Source organism: Notamacropus eugenii, chromosome 6 (genome assembly GCF_028372415.1).
Source record: "Notamacropus eugenii isolate mMacEug1 chromosome 6, mMacEug1.pri_v2, whole genome shotgun sequence".
NCBI classification, from domain to species: Eukaryota; Metazoa; Chordata; class Mammalia; order Diprotodontia; family Macropodidae; genus Notamacropus; species Notamacropus eugenii.
In genome coordinates, this window is record NC_092877.1 from 338,628,916 (window position 1) to 338,648,427 (window position 19,512).

Consider the following 19,512-nt stretch of genomic DNA (forward strand, 5'->3'; position numbering starts at 1 on the left):
TGTGGAAAACTACCATGTCACCTAATTCACATAACTGTTCTGAAGACAGTCATTTGTAAAACATCAAGTGCAACAGAAGAAATAACTTCATGAGATGAGTAGAACTACCACACTAGAAAAAGTGGAGATGCCGAGAGACATGACTTGCCCAAGGCCACTTTTACTACTTACTACTAAATGTCAGAGCTAGGACTTGAACCCAGGCAAGTTTTTTGGGCCTCGCATGGAGTCTTCTTTCCATTACAATGTAACTTCATACATTTCTAAAGGTATTTCTAAGTACTTGGAAGAATCTGAAGTATAATAAATGATACATAGTGACTTCAAGGTCATAATGATGCTATAGCAATGCCATTTTCATTTTACAAATGTGCTGGAAGCAAGGGAAGGTAGGATCACCATTATATAGGGACAACACAGGAACTTTCATCGATCTACAATATTCTGAAAACTTTTTACCTCAAGTTAGCATTATGAGTTTTTTTAAAAGAAAACTTTAATTTTAAATAATTAAGGTATCACGTATTTTTATTTTAGATACAATTTAAATATTATTGTTAGATATCAGGGTATAAGGAAAATAATGAAAAACAACTATAAGTTCAAAAAATCAAAAGATATCTTAAAAGACATCAATATGTACAAAAATCATGAATATAAATTCATTTCCATCTGACCTATCATCATACATATATATGCATTTATATAAAACAAAATTAATTTTATACCATTAAAAAGCTGGGCATAGAAAGCCCTATAAAAGGAATGTTAGCTTCTAATGAATGCATCAGTGTTATGGCAGAGGAAAACAAAGTCCACCTAATTCAGATGTTTAACCCACTTAATTTCAAGAAAAAGGAATTCCAACCAATGCTTGTTCTTTTACATTGCTTTATAAATCATCTGAACAGATTTACAACACAAAATCCAATACTATTTGATATTTCGAACAATTCTCCTGCAGTGGTTTGTTTTCATTTCTCCTAATGCTTGTTCCAGTTGCTGAATCAAATGGAGCAAGGTAGCTGGGTCAGTCTGCAAAACCTGGCTGCTATGCTCTCCATTCTGACTTAGGTGCAGCTTTAGAGTCATTGCAGGTTTAATCTGTTGTCTTAGACATCTGCTGGCAAGCTAGATATTGAAATGGAAGGGAAGCAAAATTAAACATTCAGACATACTAAAATGAATGCAAAATACACACAAGAAAACATGTAGAAATTTTTTTTAACTCCTAAGTACTTAAAATCAACATTTTAAAATATATTATTTGACCCTACCAACAACTCTTAGTCCAGAAAGTACTACTACAATGATATAAACCAAATGTGAGTAAAGGAATAAAAAAATCAATCTAATAAGAAAATGAAATGAACGAAGGGGTTTAGTCTAGGAAAGAAGAGTAAGAGGCAACAATACTGTCCTCCAAATAAACATTTGAAAGGCTGTTTGTTTAATGAGGAATATGTCAATCCATTCTTTTACTCCATTTTTGTACAGAACTAAACAAGAGAAAATTGGCTTAAACTAAAACAGATAAATTTTTTAGCTGGACATACAGAAATCAACTGTCCAGCAGATAAAATGCTGGAATGGGAAATCAAACGCCTGAGGACTCTTTAACTCTCAAAGTCTTCAAGAAGAGACAGAAATTATTTCAAAGTTAGAAGGGACATTAGATTAGAGGTCATCTACCTTCAAAAATTACCTGAAAAAAAAGGCATCCTCTAACATAGAGATTCTGGCCAGCTGCTTTTTGGTCATGTCTGAGGCCTCTGCTCTACATACAACCTACAGGAGAGGATTCCACTACGCCTGAGCTCAGGAAGACCACTTTATTATTGTGCAGATGATGCTAACTGCCTAAACTGGCCCCTTTTAAACATCTGACCAACTGCTCCTGTCTTCTGAAGCTGAGGTGGACAAATCTAATCTGTCACCTCCCAGCTCTTCAGATACTTGAAAACAACTCTCATGTCTGCCATCAATCTTCTCCAGAATAAAGATTTCCCCCTCATTTCTTCCAACAATTATCTCATGCCATGAAGGTAAGGCCCTTCCTCATCCTGGTGGCTCTTTGGAGGGCACTTGTCCCACTTCTTAATGTTTTCCAAAACTGTAGTCTAGCCAGAGAAGACTACTACAAGTCCTACCATTTCCTTACTCCTGGACACTTTGCCTCTGTTAACCCAGGCTAAAATCACATTTCCTTTCACGTCACAGTGCTGACTTGCAAGGATCGAATTCCACAGATCTTTTTCGGATGAACTGCTATCCTAGCAATGCTTTCCTCATTTTGTACATGCAAAGCTGATTTTTGATGTAAGGGAAATTTCCAGGTAACCTCTTTCTTCAAAAGTATCACATTTTGATAGGTTTTTTTTCCTCCAAAGAAATGTATTATTCATTTGCTTTTATTCTTTTTTTCCCCCAAATTTATTTGTTTTCAGTTTTCAACAAGCCCTTCCATAACTTCCAAGTTTTCTCCCCCTTCCTCCCATCTCCCTCAAGATGGCATGCAATCTTATATGAGTTCTACACATGCATTCCTATTAAACACATTTTCACATTAGTCATGTTGCATAGAAGAATTAAAATGAATGGAAGAAACCATGAGTAAAACAAAACATAACAAAGAAGAAAAGTCTGCTTCATTCTGCCTTCTGATTTCATAGTTCTTTCTCTGGATGTGGATAATATTTTGCATTGAGTCCTTTGGAAATGTTTTAGGTCCTTGCATTGCTGTGAAGGGCTAAGTCTATCAAAAACAGTCGTCCCACACTGTGGCTGTTATGTTTTCCAGGCTCTGCTCTGCTCACTTCACTCAGCATCAGTTCATATACATCTTTTAAGGTTTTTCTCAAGTCTGTCTGTTCATCATTTCTTACAGCACAACAGTATTCCATTACATTCATACATCACAACTTGTTCAACCATTCCCCAATTGATGGGCATCCCTTCGATTTCCAGTTCTTGGTCACCACAAAAAGAGCTGCTATAAATATTTTTGTACATATGGGTCCTTTTCCCATTTTTATGACCTCTTTGGGATATAGTCTTAGAAGCTGTATTGCTGGGTCAAAGGGTATATCACATTTTTATAGCCCTTTGGGCATAGTTCCAAATTGTTCCCCAGAATGGGTGAATCAATTCACAGCTTCACCAACAATGAATTAGTGTTTCAACTCTCCCACATCTTTTTCAATGTGTATCATTTTCCTGTTTTATCATGTTAGTCAATCTGATAGGTGTGATGTGGTACCTCAGAACTGTTTTGATTTGCATCTCACTAATCAATAATGATTTAGAGCATTTTTTCATATGACTATAGATAGCTTTAATTTCTTCCTCTGAAAACTGCCTGTTCACATCCTTTGACCATTTATCAATTGGGGAATGACTTGTATTCTTATACATTTGACTCAGTTCTCGATATATTTTAGAAATGAGGCCCTTATCATACACATTAGTTGTAAAAACTCTTTCCCAGTTTTCTGCTTCCCTCCTAATCTTGGTTGCATTGGCTTTGTTTGTGCAAAAACTTTTCAATTTGATGTAATTAAAGTTATCCATTTTGCATTTCATAATGTTCTCTATCTCATTTGGTCATAAACTCCTCCATTCTCCATAAATCTGACAAATAAACCAGTTCTTGCTCCCCTCGTTTATTTATAGTATCAGCCTTTATACCCAAACTGTGTAGCCATTTGGGCTTTATTCTGGTAGGTGTCGTCAGGCATTGATCTATGCCCAGTTTGCCCCACACTATTTTCCAGTTTTCCCAGTAGTTTTAGTCAGACAGTAAGCTCTTATCCCAGAAGCTGGGGTCCTTGGGTTTATCAAACAGTAGACTGCTACAGTCACTGGCTACTGCATCTTGTGTATCTAATCTATTTCAGTGATCTCTATTTCTTAGCTACTACCAAGTAGCTTTATAATTGCTTTATAATAACAATTTACATTTGCCTTTATTCTTAAGAATATTACTTTTCTTGATGACTTAAGGTCATCATTATAAATTATTAAACTAGTTACAACTCTTTATTTGCTTTTTAAATTTTTCTATCTCTTCCCTAAAAGACACATGATCAGTTGTTACTTTTCTCTTTTTCTCTCCCTCTAATAGTTCTTAAGCCACCTCTGCATCATCCTTTTTAAATTTACTGGTCCTAATCTACAGCACAATACATACACGGTAAAATTTTTATGCTAAACAGTCAGAAACAGTCTGAGTTTACAACCTTGGGCACAAGCTCTCAGAGCCTCAGCTTTCTAAACTGCAAAATGAGAAGAATTAAGCCAGATGACTTACAAATCCAAACTTCTTTTAGCTGGTGAAAGTTTCTAAGTCTTTCAGAGTACACCATGCCTAGTATCATCATATTTTTATGTCTCTCATCTTTTCAAATAGTTTGATAATACATGGAAGGTACGTACTATATCCTACCCCATTTTCTTGTATCCATAGTACTTAGCACAGTTCCTACACATAGCAAGTATGCAATAAATATAATAATGACCGAGTAACATGGCTTTGGCGAAGATGATTTGAGAGTACTATTTTAGGTACTTGAGAGCTGGCAAGAAGTTTAGGTTGGCTAAAAGTAGATTTATAAGTAAAGAGTAGGGATTTTGTTCAGTAGGTACTGAAGAGACATTGAAAACTTGGGAAGTCCCAAGATATGTAGCTAAAGAACACTAGGTTGAATTCTTTTGGCAGACTACATCTTAACTTTTTAATTAAAATTTTTTAAATAATCAAGTATTATTTTTTCTCTCTCCAACCCCTCTCTCCCCCCAAAACAAAAGAAAAACAAAAATCTAATAACAAATGTGCACAGTCAAGAAATATCACATTCCCTTACTGGCCATGTTCAAAAATGGAACACTTTAACAATATGACTAACCATGACTAACTAATATGTTAAAGGGGTATTAAACTAAAATATTACTAACTCTGCACACAATGTTTTAGAAAATAATTTCCCTGAGTTTTTATCATAATTTAAAAGCTGGAGATCCAATGTGGTTCCATCAATCAGGTAATTTAATTTTACTTCCTCCATTTTCATTCACTTTCTGTCATGTCTCTAATTATACACATATCCCCCAACATAACTCTTTCTTTCTTGGAGCTAATTAATAAATTCTATTAATAATCTGGGCCAGAGGCCTTAAATTAAAGTGACAGCTATGTGAATGGTCAGGGGTCAGCAGTAAGAGAAGTGGAAGAGGTAGAAACAACATTTGGCAAATCATTGTATACATGGTGTGAGGGGCAATGAAGAATAAAGGGTGATGCTGAGGTGATGAACCTGGGAGGCAGGAAGCGTGGTGATGGCTTTGACAGAAATAAAGAAGACTGTAAGTGGGGCAGGATTGAGAGGAGGGAAAGAAAATAACAAGTTCAGGGTTGGACATGCTGAGTTTGGATGGCATACGCAAGGGCAACTGGTGACAGGGAGGTGGGGCTGGGGCTCAGGGGAGATACTGGGACTGGTTAAATAGCTCTATGATACATTTGCATCAAAGTGATCGTTAGACTAAATGGAACTGAGGTTACTGAAAGAATACAGAAAGAAAAGAGAGCCTATAATAGAACCTTGGGAAACACCACAGTTATGGGACATGATATAAATGGTAAACCAGCAAAGGGGACTGCAAAGGACAACCAGGAGCAGCAGTTTTACAAAAACCTAGAGATTTGGGAGGAGAGAGTGGCCAGCAATGACAAATGCAGCAGACTGACTGGGAAGGATTAGCACCGAGAAAAGATCAAAAAGATGCAGCAATTAAAGGGTCATTAGTAACTTTGGAGAGAGGTGATTCAGATAAGTAAGGAAACTGGAAGTTAGAATATAAAAGGTTTGAATAGTGAGAAGACAGAAAGTGGAAGAAGTGGACATAGACAGTTTTTTCAAGGAGTCTGGTCAAGAAAGAGGAGAGAAAGACGCTATCAGCTTGAGGGTATGATAAGGTCTAGGAAAAAGTTTTTAAAGGATGGGTGAGAGTTGGGCATGTCTGAAGGCTGTAGGGAAGAAACGAAAAAAGGAAAGAGGATGAAGGTCTGAGAGAGTAGGGATGACTGAGGATGAAATCTGATAGAGAAGATGCAAGGGGGTGGGATCAAATACATATAGAGAAGGGCTTGTCTGAGCAGGAAAGGCCACTTTTTATCAGCGACCAAGGGAAGGGAAAGAATAGAGCATGATGTTAGCGGGTTTTAAGACAGAGGGAATAGAAGTAGGAGCTGAGACAAATGGTCTTAATATTCTCTGTAAAATAAAGTCCTCATCTAAGAGAGAGGAGAGGAGAAGAGGTATGAGAGAGAAAGGAAGAGAAGGTTTCTGACACCTTCTGTGGAGTGTGAAACGGGGAAACAATTAAGGATGAATAAAAGGACCACTGCCATGCTGTTATGAAGGTCCAAATGATTTTGGATCACAGGAATTTAGAACACCCCCAGGCAGCATACTTGTATGACTTGCTCTGGCCCCACTCAGTAACTTGTTAGTAGGATCAGAGGAGGTACACAGAGGGGAGAGTAATCCAGGGCTGAGCGTGGAGGCAGAGATTTCCTAAGCAGAGTTCAGTACAGAATCGAAATGACTAATTAGAGGGTTCAGATTAGAAAGGGAGGAAAGTGAAGCTGGAGTAGGGGTAATGTCACAAAAAAGTACTTTGGGGCAGGAAAATTAGATGTTTCAATGATGGTGAAGAACAGGTTTGGGAGGGGTGAGGCATAAAAAGAGATGGACTAAGGTCATTTTCAAATAGAGGACTAGCAGAGTTTCTAACCAAAAAAGTGATACATTTATGGGTAACGGTGAAACCTAGTATGTGACAATTTCTAAGTGTGGATGACATAGAATGAAACAGATCATTCTGTTTCATTAAATCAAACAGATTTAAGAATCCTACAGAATCTGGAGTTTAGGGAGCTTGAGGGAGCATCATCAATGCGAAGGAGTCAAAGAGAAGAAGATGGTAAGCCAGGTTCTGAACTCTCTGAGAAAAGAGAAGACCTGGGGGCTAGTATGCAAGTTGCCATGATCTGAATTAGTTGGAAAATTTTGATTGAGTACATACGTATTAACCTGTTCACAATGACCATAAGATTTAAGGTTAGTAAAGAACTCAAAGATCATTTGAGTGAACCTCCTAAGCAAAAATTGAGGCGCCAAGAGACAAGGTGACTTTCAAAGGTTACACAGATAGTAAACAACAGATCAAAAATTTGAACCCAAGTACTAATGGCCCTTCTATATCATACTGTCCCATTACTTCCTTTTGTAAACTTCGAGTCAAATAAAACGTTATTGCACCTTTAATTTATTAGTTTATTCTGAGAAAAATGCTCAGTCATACTCTACTTGGAGGATACAGAAAAATAGCAAAGATAATCATTAATAGCACAAAGTACTATATTTGACCTTGTTTTTCTAAGAGGAAAAATATTTTGATCCTCCCTACAATACTTTCTCATAATTTGAAAAAATTTTAAATAAAACTGGATACATCAGAGCCAACTTTAGAAAAGTATTTACATTTGGAGGGCTACACATCAAGGTGGAAGAAGTAGGGTAACATGATAAGGGATAAAATAGAAGATAATCTTATTTGACACTAACTCTTTTTAGGTTAAGTTTATGACAGATAGCACACCTTAAAAGCCTGGGAGTACTAAGTTCTCTATTTAACCACAGACACAGGATAGAGTTAATTTAAACGAAAGTAATATGTTCTTAGGCTGTCTAACGCTGACCACCCCTGAAGTAACAGGGAAGCTCAGTCTGAAACATTCAATTTACTGTTATTAACAAGGGCATAAATTGTACTCTTGATGTACTCTGGGCATCTTTCCACCAAAAACCAGGCTGACCATGACCTCATTCCACATAAGCTACTGCACATTAATTAAACAGTAAAAGTTGCCTCATCACCAATGTCAGTGGAGCCAAGTCAGTCACTCACAATGAAAGGCTCGGTATCTTGTTACTATTCTTTTGCCCCTTTGGTCTCTTCATCGTACACACTTCCTTCTACTTCAATGGAAGAATCCATTTCAGTTCAAATCTCTCAGCAAAAGTTTTAACTAAGTAAAGTTAAGAAAAACTCTGAAAAATCTGAAAAAAAAAATCTCTGAAGCATTTTAACATTAAAAAATAAAAATCATTCCAGCAGGTTTTCAATTTTGAAGTACAATAATCCTCTTCTTACACAATTTAGACCTGAGTCTTATTAAATCAGCTATGTGTCTATCACCATTTCAGAAACTTTTTCCTTTTTTGTCTTTGTAACCCTGGTACCTCAAACAGTGCCTGGCCCACAGGACAGGGATAGAAACTGGATCTTATGATTTCACTGAAATAAGGAACAGGGAGGAGATGCCCTCTCCCAATGCATATCATCATTTTTTCCACAACTGTCTTAGAGAGCTCCCTAGAACACTCTGTGATTTTTTTCAGGGTCAGACACTCAGTATGTGACAGAGGCAAGACGTGAATCTAGGGTCGTCCTGGCTGAGGCTAGTTCTCTGTCCACTATACCAAAAGTGCCAAATTCACTACCCAAAGAAGTCCCTAATACGAGTGAATAAGAATGAAATTTACTGGGAAATGTTTAACAAAATAAATTAAAATACAATACAACAAGAAAATAGTTCTTTAAAAATTAGAATGGAGCAGATGGAAGCTAATGACTTTATGAGAAACCAAGAAATTATAAAAAACAAAACCAAAAGAATGAAAAAAATTGAAGACAATGTGAAATATCTCATTGGAAAAACAACTGACCTGGAAAACAGATCCAGGAGAGACAATTTAAAAATTATGGGACTACCTGAAAGCCATGATCAAAAGAAGAGCCTAGACATCAACTTTCATGAAATTATTAAGGAAAACTGCCCTGAGATTCTAGAACCAGAGGGTAAAATAAATACTGAAAGAATCCACTGATCACCTCCTGAAAGAGATCTGAAAAGAGCAACTCCTAGGAATATTGTAGCCAAATTCCAGAGTTGCCAGATCAAGGAGAAAATGTTGCAAATAGCTAGAAAGAAAAAATTTGAGTATTGTAGAAATACAATCAGGATAACACAAGATCTAGCAGCTTCTGCATTAAGGGACTGAAGGGCTCAGAATATGATATTCCAGAAGTCAAAGGAACTAGGATTAAAACCAACAATTACCCACCCAGAAAAACTGAGTATAATACTTCAGGGGAAAAAAATGGTCATTCAATGAGGACTTTCAAGTATTCTTGATGAAAAGACCAGAGCTGAAGAGAAAATTTGACTTTCAACACAAGAATCAAGAGAAGCATGAAAAGGTAAACAGGAAAGAGAAACCACAAGGGCCTTACTAAACTTGAACTCTTTACATTCCTACATGAAAAGATAATATTTGTAACTCAAACTTTTCTCAGTATTTGGGTAGTTGGAGGGATTATACACGCACATATATAGACAGAGAGCACAGGATGAGTTGAACAGAAAGGGATGATATAAAAAAAATAAAATCAATGGGTGAGAGAGGAATAGATCAGGAGGAGAAAGGGAGAAATAGAATGGGGAAGATTATCTCTCATGAAAGAGGCAAGAAAAAGCTTTTTCAACAGAGGGGAAAAGGGGGGAGGTGAGAGGGAAAAAGTGAAGCTTACTCTCATCACATTTGGCTTAAAGAGAGAATAACACGCTCACTCAATTTGGTATGAAAATCTATCTCACACTACAGGAAAGAAGGAGAAAAGGGGATAAGTGGGGTGGGAGGACAAATGGGAGGAGGGGGTAATTAGAAGTAAACACCTTTGGGGAGGGACAAGGTCAAAAGAGAGAATAGGATAAATGGGAGGCAGGACAGGATGGAGGGAAATATATTTAGTCTTTTACAACATGACTTTTATGGAAGTCTTTTGCATAACTACACATGTATAACCTATACTGAATTGCTTGCCTTTTCAGTGGGGATGGCTGGGGAGGGAACAAGGGAGAGAAGTTGGAACTCAAAGTTTTAAAAACGAAGGTTGAGAACTGTTTTTGCATGCAACCTGGAAATAAGAAATACAGGCAATGGGGTAAAGAAATCTGTCTTGCCCTACAAGAAAAGAGAGAAGGTGGAGACAAGGGAAGGGAGGGGTGTGATAGAACAGAGGGCATATCAAGGGAAGGAGTAAACAGGATGCATGGCATTTTAGAGTGGGGGTAGGGGAGAGATGGGGAGAAAATTTGGAACTCACAATTTTGGGGAAATGAATGTTGAAAACAAAAAATAAATAAACATTAAAAAAAATTTTTTTTAATTAAAAAAAAAAAAAGCTGACATCATTCCAGGACCCCTACTACCACCTGCTGCCCTCAGGCAGGAGGACTTTGTCTTTTCCTTGACTGTATCTGCATGCACTTCCCTCCCCACTATTCTAGGAAAACCAGAGTGTATTTCTCTTCTCCACCCCAGGAGTTCAGGCATCGATCAGGTTCTGCTGTTACTTCTTCCCAATTTCCACTGCCTCTAACCCAAAAGCAGATTCTGAGAGATGAAAGGAGCTGAGGCAGGCCTCATGTACATTCCTGGATACTTCCCTGGGCTTCTAGTCTCCCTTCACTTTGCTCCTTTCTGTGCCCTCCTGTCAAATGAGTCATCCCCAACCATGGCCTTCTTCATGTCATTCTCATACAGGGTGGCCACTTATCATCTACATCAAGCACAATTCTTCTGGATAGACTTTCTAGGATCTAACCCCCGTGGTTTTTAAGCTGTTTTGTGGCTCTGGTATGTGTCTCTTTGGCAATCTGGTGAAACTTATGGACCCTGTTCTTAGAATATATGATTTTCTTTTTTGTTTTAAGATCAGGTTTCTCCATCTTATCCAGGTTGGAAATGCAGAGGTTAGTCATGGGCTTGATCTCACTACTAATAGACAAGGAAGCTTTGACCTGCTCTTGGTTTTCAACCAAGGCTGGTTTGCCCCTCCTAAAGCAACTTAGTGGTCCCTCCTGTTCCCAGGGAGTTTCAATCAGCATTCATTCAGTCAGTCACAGTCATGTCCCATTTTTTGGCTCTGTGGACCAGAGTACTCCAATACTGTCCATAGGGGTTTCTTGACAAAGATACTAGAGTGATTTGCCACTTCCTTCTTTAGTCAGATTAAGGCAAAAAGAGGTTAAGTGATTGCCCAAGGTCACACAGCAAATAAGTGTCTGCGGCTTGATTTATACTCATGTCTTCCCGACTCCAAGGCCAGTGCCTTATCCACTGAGCCAGCTAGCTGTCTCCCCAATCTGCATACCCCACTGTAACTCAGAACTTCTGAGCTCAAGAGATCTGCCAGCTTCAGCTTTTCCAGTAGCTAGGATTACAGGTACAAGCTACCATGCCCAGATCAGAATATTCTTAAATGCATAAAATATAGAGCATTACTTACAAAGGAGTACTCCTTTTAACTTTATGTCTATTTCTATGAACCAAACAATTAACAATTATTCAGTCTTTTTTGGACTGGTACTGTAAAACAAGTATTCTATTGATGAAAGTTTTACCTTTTAACAAAATATTTCCAACAGCCATAAATTGTGTTTTTTCTTAAAGTTCATCTTAAAAATCATTGCAATTACATTGTTTCATATTAACCAATTTTCTTGATTTGAATACACAAAGATGCTTACCTAAAACTGAAGCCACTATTTACTAATTAATTATTTACAAATTAGTTTTAAAAAAAAACATAATAAAACACACTACTGTTTCAAAATAAATATGGTAAAGGTATTTAAAGAATGAAGCAAAGAAAGATAAGTCTAGAATAACAGTCAATTCTTCAACACATCATAAATGATCCTACCTGTACATCTAATCTCCACTCAAGATTGTGGTAACTCGGGAACTCTGGTGCCAACTCACTCAGAATTGTTCTGATTTCCTTTCTGTTGTCAAGATAAAGCTGAAGTAACAATTTATTCAAGTCTTCACTGAATCCCAAAACAAGCACAGAATCTTGGAAATCCAGTTCAGAAATCTGGAAGAATACAAGGAAGTATTATATAGTGACAAACAATTCGCATATAGTAAATACAACCTTTTCAGCTTCTTTTTATTCAAGAAAGTATTCCGTGTTCGGTCAAAACCCCAACTAATCATAATCACAATTCCTGACCATCTCTACAAAACTTAAGTGAATAATTCAAGTGCCTCTTGAATTTTTGGAATGAAGAGGAAAGAATTCTACTGATACCCATGACATGTCCCACAATGAAAACTTTTATTATTTTACATGTTATTAACTTAGAAAGAAAATCAAGTCAAGTCACTACCTGCCTTCTCCTGAAAATACTGTGATACTGTTTCAGAAAAATTCATAATTAGGATAATTTTAAATAAAAAAAAAAAAACAGGTCAGCCTTTTTTCCAGAACACTTCATTCTTCTTGCTCTATTTATCAAATTTGGGTTCAGATAGAAATCCAAAGCCAACACCTTCAGCCAAAGCACTTGGAGAACATGCCAGAATCAACCATTCCACAACAGGGTTAAGAAGGTGTTCCAGGGTGACAATCTTCTCTATTAGGATTCAGATGCTTCTTTGCATAGGACCACTTACTTACCAACCATAAATCTACCTCTCCAACTTAGGCAGTTACTTGAGGGAATATTATACATAAGACAGGAAGCTTCTAGTTATTTCCACAATACAAAATATGAATGGTTCTCAACCTTACCAACTCAGCCTTACCATGAGTTTTGAGCTTTCTGTGAGTAGGTATGTTAATCCCTCAACTCCATGCTGGATTGTATTACTACTAACACTGAGTTTTCCTGAGGGCAGAAGAAAAGGCAACAGTAAGTTATTTTCCTGTAAAATATTTCCTTTTATATTTCATTATACCTTCTCATTTTAAGTCATATATCTATTATCCAAGGCCCTGAATTTTACACTCACCTCCTTGATGATGAAAACTGTAAATTATATCGACTTTTACAAAACTAAACCTTGGTGGCTCCATTTTCTTCTCTTTCTCTTCAAACCGCTGCAATCTGAGTTCCCACATCACCACTCAAATAAAACTACTCCCCCAAACTTGCCAATGACTTTTCAACAGCTCTTGAACTTTCAGCAATATCTGATACTGTTGATCCTCCACCCTCTCCATGGGTATTATTTTTTTTCAGTGTTCTCTCTTGGTTCTCCTCTTACCTACCCATCTGCTACCTCTCAGTGCCCTTTCCTGGATCACTGCCCATATCACACCCTCTTAACTATGAGTACACTGCCAAGGCCTCATCTTAGGCCCTCTCCTCTTTCTCTCAACCCTCTCCCTTGGTGACCTCATCAGCTACCACAAGTTCCCATCTCTACATATGCAATCCTCACCTCTTCTCATAGCTCCCATTCTATATCACTAACTGTACATTTCCAACTACATGTTCCTCTCTCAAACTCAACCTGTCCAAACAACTCTATACACTACCCCCTCCCCACATCCTTTTCTCCTCTTACATCCACTATGTAGAGCAGCGCCATCCTTCCAGTCACTCAGATTTGCAACTTTAGAGTGGTCCTCAGGTCCTCTGCTCTGCCCTCCCCCTTTAACCTTCTTGTAGAATGTACCTCCAAGACATCTCTTCTTTGCATCCCATCCTCTCTAACTCAGGCCCTCACCACCTCTTGCCAGTTCTACTGCAGTGGCTTCCTCACTGGCCTCCCTGGTACAAGCCTACCACCTCTCCAATCTTTTCCCCATACAGCTTCTAAATCCATACAAGCTATCCCTTCTCTTACCCCTCCTCAAGCACTGGTCCTGGAGGAGAAGCCCCACTGCCACTTCCAGGTTCTCCTAACTCCTTTACTCACCAACCTTGGCTCCGCTGAGGTCCACTCACACCAAACTTTTCCATCCAATCCACATTATGGCAGCTTATTCTAAACCCTTCCTCCTTATTCTCCTTCTGTTCTCAAGGAGTTCAGTACTTGGTTTTTCCTCTTCTGCCCAAATGCTGCCCTCATACCAGAGGACCTAAAGTATGCACTTGATTGTCTCAAACTCCCTAACTTCCTAATTCCTCAGACTCCTTAAATCCCACGAACTATTTCCTTCATCCTAACTCAGCCACACATAAAGAGAAGGTCACACACTAGGTTTCAACATTACTGAAAAACGTTCTACTTCTCTAATTAGAAAAGTTCACATTCCCTTATCTGACTAGATCCTGTAATTCTCTTTCTCCCTCCCTATGCTTCACTCTCCCAAACTAGTTCCTTGCCCTTAAGACCTCTCACTCCTAAGTACTGACTTCAACCTTCCTCCTCCAACATCAACACAACAAACACAACAGTTAGCTATTACGCTGTCCCGGGCTCCTGAATCTCTCACCACTCTGACTTACCTATGTTCTTCTCTTGCCAGATCTCAGCTCTGAATTACTAGTCATCATAAACTGCTGCTCACAAGCTGCTGGACCATGCTAGAAAGTCTCACAGCCATGCTAAGTGGGCCCATTCTAAATGTACATTATCCAAACTCAACTGGGTCATCACTGCAGCAAAGTAGTCCTTTTATTCCTTCCAAACAAATTCCTTTTCTCACTCTCCAAGGAAGCTATTCTAAAGTTCTTTCTCCTCCTCAAACCTTCCACATCTCTTCCGTACTCCTTCTCAGCTAACGGACTTTGTAGAGAAAACTGAGACCATTTAATGTGAATTCCTCTTCTCTTCATCTCAAAACAACTTATGTGTCATCCTTCACTCTCCTCCTTTCTCCCAGTTCCTGACAGAAGTGGCCCCTCTCCTGGCAAAGGAGTCAGAAAGACATGAGTTCTAACCCTGCTCCAGCTGTGTGACCCTGGATAAATCACCTAGCCTCTCTCAGCCTTAGTTTTCCCATTTATAAAACGGGAATAACATCAAAGTTATTGTGAAGAAAAAGTGATATTTGTAAAGGACCTTAAAGTAATATGTATTAGTATTTTATCCCACCTTCTATGGCTGATTTCCACCTCAATTATCCCTCTTTCATGACAAATGTTTCTCTACTCTCCCTTGCCTTTGAGCCGCCTGTCTTCCCAAAGCTTAAAATGCTGTCACTAAACCTGGCCATCCCCTCAAACTAACATTCTATATCTCTCCTCCTTTTTGAACAGCTACATTCCCTGAAAAAGCTATCAACATACATACACACTCTCTTCTCTCACTCCTAAACCCTTTGTTATCTGACTTCCAACACCATCATTCAACTAAAACGGCTCTCTCCTAAGTTACCAATAATCTTAAATTACCAAATCTGATAAATTTTTTTAGTGGTCATCCTTCTCAACCTGTCTGCTGGACTCAGCACTGCGGACCACTTTTTTTTAATGGATACTCTCCCCTCTCTGGGTTCTGTGCCACTACTGTCTCCTGATTTGCCTCCTCCCTCAATGATTGTTAATTCTCGGTCTTTGTTGGTTCATCATGCATATCATATCCTCTAAGTGTGGTGTTCCCCAAAGTTCTGACCTGGATCTTTTTTCCTTCTCCCACTATACTCTCTCTCAATAATATAATCAGTTCCCATGGGTTTTAACTATTATTTCTTTGCAGATGACTCATGGATCTATCTATTTGCCCCCAACCTTTGCCCTGAAATTCAGTCCTAAATCACCAACTGCCTACTGGACATTTCAAATTGAATGTCCCAGACACATTTTAAACTTAACAAGTCCAGTACTGAACCCTTTATCTTCCCCCTTAAACTTTTCCCTCCCACAAAACCCTATTTCTGTTAAAGGTACCATTATAATTTCAGTCTGGTAGGTTCACAGCCTCAGCATCATCAACACCTTACTTTCCTTTATCCCCCTAAATACAATCAGTTGCCAAGCCTGGTTGTTTCTATCTTCTTATCTCTCAAATCTAACCTTTTCTCTCTACTTATAGCTGCCACTTTAGCTTAGGCCTTCATTACCTCCTGCCTAAATTATTTTAACAGTCTTTTAATTAGTATCCCTGCCTCAAATCTCTCCCTACTCCAGTCCCATTTCACATACAGCTATTTAAGACTTTCTTTAAAGACAGATCTGATCAGGTCATTCTCCCACTTAATCAGTAATGGCTTTTTACTTTCCAAGACAAAATTTAACTCTTCTGTTTAGCTCTTAAAAGTCCCACCCTGCCTCAGTGAACATTACTCTGCCTTCTATTCACTATGATTCAGCTTCTCCTCATCCTCCTCCACGACACACCATGTCTTGTTTCCATGTCTGAGGTGCATTCCCTCCTCATCTTTTCATCTTTGGGTGTCAGAACCCCTCCTCTGGAGGGAACTCAAAATTCAGCACAAGTGAGACCTCCTGCACAGGCTTGTCCTGATACCCCCTCTCTAGGTCCATAAACAATGTTAGGTTTTTCTTTTTGTATCCCCCTCACCTAGCAGAGTGCCTAGCACAGTCAATATTTGGTAAATTCTTACTGAAAAAAAGGACACTCGAGTTTCACAAGAACTAGGAGTTAGAAACATTTCATAAATGACTAGTCTCAGAGTGGTAAAGCTCACCGTCACACAACTGGTTTCTCAAAAAGTAGGATGTGAACCTAATTAAAACTACTTAGTCAAAAAGTAAGGGTCCTCATCAATCAAGACAAGGAGGTCCCACTAAGGCCTCTTCTAGTCCCAAATCCTACTGTCCAAGTCCTCCTTCTCAAAATGCTCCCCTGCCCACCGTACATCAGCATTTCCTCTAACTTCCACTGTTTTTCAGTCATGTCTGACTCTGACCCCATCTGGCATTTTCATGCCAAAGCTGCTATCGTAGTGGGCCATTTCTTTCTCCAACTCATTTTAGAGATGAGGAAACTAAGGCAAACAGCGTTAAGTGATTCATGTCTGAGGCTGGATTTGAACTCAGGATGATGAGTCTTTCTGACTCCAGGCCCGACACGCCATCCACCGTGTCACCTAGCTACCCTTATACAACTTACACCAAATCAAAATTGCGTGGAAAGGCCTTATTTCCAATTGTAAATGAAACAACCAACAGTCCTCCTGAAGGCAGGCATCAGCCGTCCTGACCCTAAAAAAGGTGTGGCTAAAGGCGCACAAATCGGAGACGTTATTGTCGTTGTTAAACCCCTACCGCGGGCACAGCGCTTTACATACAGTAGGTGCTTAATTAATGTCGGAGGGGGCAAGAGCCAACTGCCCAAGACCACGACACCACAAGTTACCGTCTAAGGTAGGACCGGTCTGCCCTGCCCTTTCTGACCGCTCCCCTTGTCTTCTTCTTGTTTAGGGCCCCTGGCACCTGAGGCCCAGGACCCACGATGGCATGGGCTCTCAAGGGCAGATGGGGCCTTAATTCCTTGCCCGGACTTTCTCCAGAGCAGGGAGGCAGGGAGGCTGGCCTAAGTTCACACAAGCCGGCACCAGAGGGGACGGTTCCGATGCCGGCGCTGTGGGCCACACTTCCTGGGCCGTTTTAAACGGGGGCCAAACCCCGCCCGAGGCCCCCTCCCGCCCTAAATCACCATGCTACGGTCAGTCTTCCCCGCTAGGCACCTAACTGACCCGCGCTAACCACGGGCCGAGGAAATGGGCCCCAGACGCCACCCAGGGGACGTGTCATCCATGAAGGGGCACGGGGGCAAAGGGCGGGTTACTAACTCCTCTCACGTGAGAGGGCCGTGGGGGCAGGACGCTGCCCCCAAGGAGGAGATGGGGGGAGGGGGAGGGAAGCCCTGTTCTCGGAGCCAGGGCGTCTCATTCGGGGGTTACTCTCGTGATCCCCGCTCTGGGCCTCAGTTTCCCCCTTCCAAGCTCCTCGAAGGACTTCCAGAAGGCGCAGTCACCACGCCCGCAGAGGGTCTGGCCGCCTCTGGGAGGACCCTGGCGCGGCGCTCCTTACTGGCGGCTCCTTCGTAGACTTTCGGGTTGGACCCTTTCCTCAGAAACTCCAGGGCGATCCGGCCGAACTCGGCGACCACTGCGAGGGAGACAAGAACAGGTCACGTGAGAACCAGGACACGGTGGGCGGGAGACGGCTCCCTCGGCGTGAGCTGAGAGGGAGTGCGCAAGCGCGAGGGTGAAGGGGCGGAGCGGGCCTGAAGCGCGAGACAGGGAGTGCGCAAGCGTGAGGGCGAGGGGGCGGTGAGGGCGTGGCGTGCGAAGCTAGGGGGAGCGTAGAGCAAGGCTGGGAGCGCGCAAGCGCGAGAGTGAGGGGGCGGAGAGGGCGTGGCGTCCGAGGGAAAGGGGGCGGAGAGAGACTGGGAGCGCGCAAGTGCGAAAACAGGGGAGGGGAGCAAAGTGGAGAAGACGTGGCGGGTCCGAAGCATAGGGGACGGGGGAGGTAGGGAGGGGAAACCAACAATAGGGGGCGCCTGAGGTTTGGAGCACGCAAGAGCAGGGGGAGCGAAGGGGAGAAAAGGGGGAAAGCTCACTGGGTAATGGAGGGCGGGCGCGGAGGAAACAAATGAAGAGGTGAGGGGCGCGAAACGTTGGGTGTGGTCGAGGGAACTGGAAGGAAGCGGGCGCGTGACGGGGGCGAGGGGAGCAAAGGGCGGGAGGGGAGGGGAGGGCGCTTGCGGGAGCTCCGCGGGCGCACAAAGCTGGGAAGGAGCAGGCGCATTCGGCGGAGGAGGATCAGTAGGGGGCGCGCGCGGCCGGGAAGGAGCGGGTGCGTTAGCGTCGGCAGGGGGCGCGCAAGCGCAGTCGCTGGGCGGGGGCGCATGAGCTGGGTAGGAGGGGGCGCCGACTCCCCGCGGGCCCTCCTCCGCACGCAGGCGCGCGCGCACTCACCGGCGTAGTCCACCTTGGGCAGGAAGCTCAGGTGCTCGCGGTGCTCCTCGGACAGCTCCAGAAGCATGTTTCCAGCCCCACCTCCACGGGCCCGACCCCAGGAGCGGCAGCGGCGGAAGCCGGGGGCGCAGGCCTGCCTTCTCCAGAGAACGCTTCCGTGTGCTGGGTCCGCCGCGGACTGCTCCGGCAAGGCTGCGTCCTCCCGAGGCGGGGGTTCCGGCCGACGACGTCGGCCTTCCCGGCCCCGCCCCCGCGCATCTCCGCGCGCCGGAGTCCTCGGCTTCGCGCGTCTCCTGCCTGCCGGCGGAGGCTTTATCTGGGGGTGCGCCGAGCGGAGGGTTGCGCCGAGCGGAGGGTTGCGGGCCTCGGCCTTGGACCCCGGGCCGGGGCTCTTCTTTCTCCCCTCGTGAGTGGCAGTTTACTGAGATGATTGACGTTCTGTGCGCTCCGCCCACGCGGCCCCTGGGGCGGGTAGTCACCCGTGCAATAGCGATCCACCCAGGGGCCGCTAGGTGGTGCAGGAGTCAGGGTGACGTGAGTTCAAATCTCACCGCAGGCACTTGACACTCCCTGGCTGTGTGACCTTGGGCAAGTCACTTAACCCCAGTTGCCTCATCCTGGGTCATCTCCAGTCATCCTAATGAATATCTGGTCACTGGATTCAGATGGCTCAGGAGGAGAAGTGAGGCTGGTGACCTGCACAGCCCTCCCTCACTCAAAGTCAAGTGCAAGTCATGTCATCCGTTCTCTGATGGC

At 42.0% G+C, this 19,512-nt stretch overlaps 1 protein-coding gene across 3 annotated transcripts; it reads right to left on the bottom strand.

Moving 5' to 3' along the window:
- Positions 1 to 510: 510 nt before the first annotated feature.
- On the bottom strand, positions 511 to 19,172 carry COMMD2 (COMM domain containing 2). Of its 3 annotated transcripts, none has more exons than XM_072618281.1 (5): positions 18,757 to 19,172; positions 17,867 to 17,944; positions 12,723 to 12,805; positions 11,836 to 12,009; positions 511 to 1,131 (listed from the first exon to the last, which is right to left on the bottom strand). In XM_072618281.1, the coding sequence occupies exons 1-5, from the start codon at positions 18,821 to 18,823 to the stop codon at positions 934 to 936; spliced, it is 600 nt and encodes a 199-aa protein (XP_072474382.1). In that variant the 5' UTR covers positions 18,824 to 19,172; the 3' UTR covers positions 511 to 933. The 3 variants fall into 3 exon arrangements, with proteins under 3 accessions (XP_072474382.1, XP_072474385.1, XP_072474383.1); XM_072618284.1 differs by lacking the exon at positions 18,757 to 19,172 and adding an exon at positions 18,399 to 18,671; XM_072618282.1 differs by lacking the exons at positions 17,867 to 17,944; positions 18,757 to 19,172 and adding an exon at positions 12,930 to 13,156.
- Positions 19,173 to 19,512: the final 340 nt, after the last annotated feature.

Coding starts and splice junctions, on each gene's coding strand:
- COMMD2 (XM_072618281.1), bottom strand. CDS start 18,823: ATGCTTCTGGAGCTGTCCGAGGAGCACCGCGAGCACCTGAGCTTCCTG. Junction 17,945..18,756: donor GCCCAAGGTGGACTACGCCG/GTGAGTGCGCGC, acceptor TCTCCCTCGCAG/TGGTCGCCGAGTTCGGCCGG. Junction 1,132..11,835: donor AGTGGAGATTAGATGTACAG/GTAGGATCATTT, acceptor TTCAATATCTAG/CTTGCCAGCAGATGTCTAAG.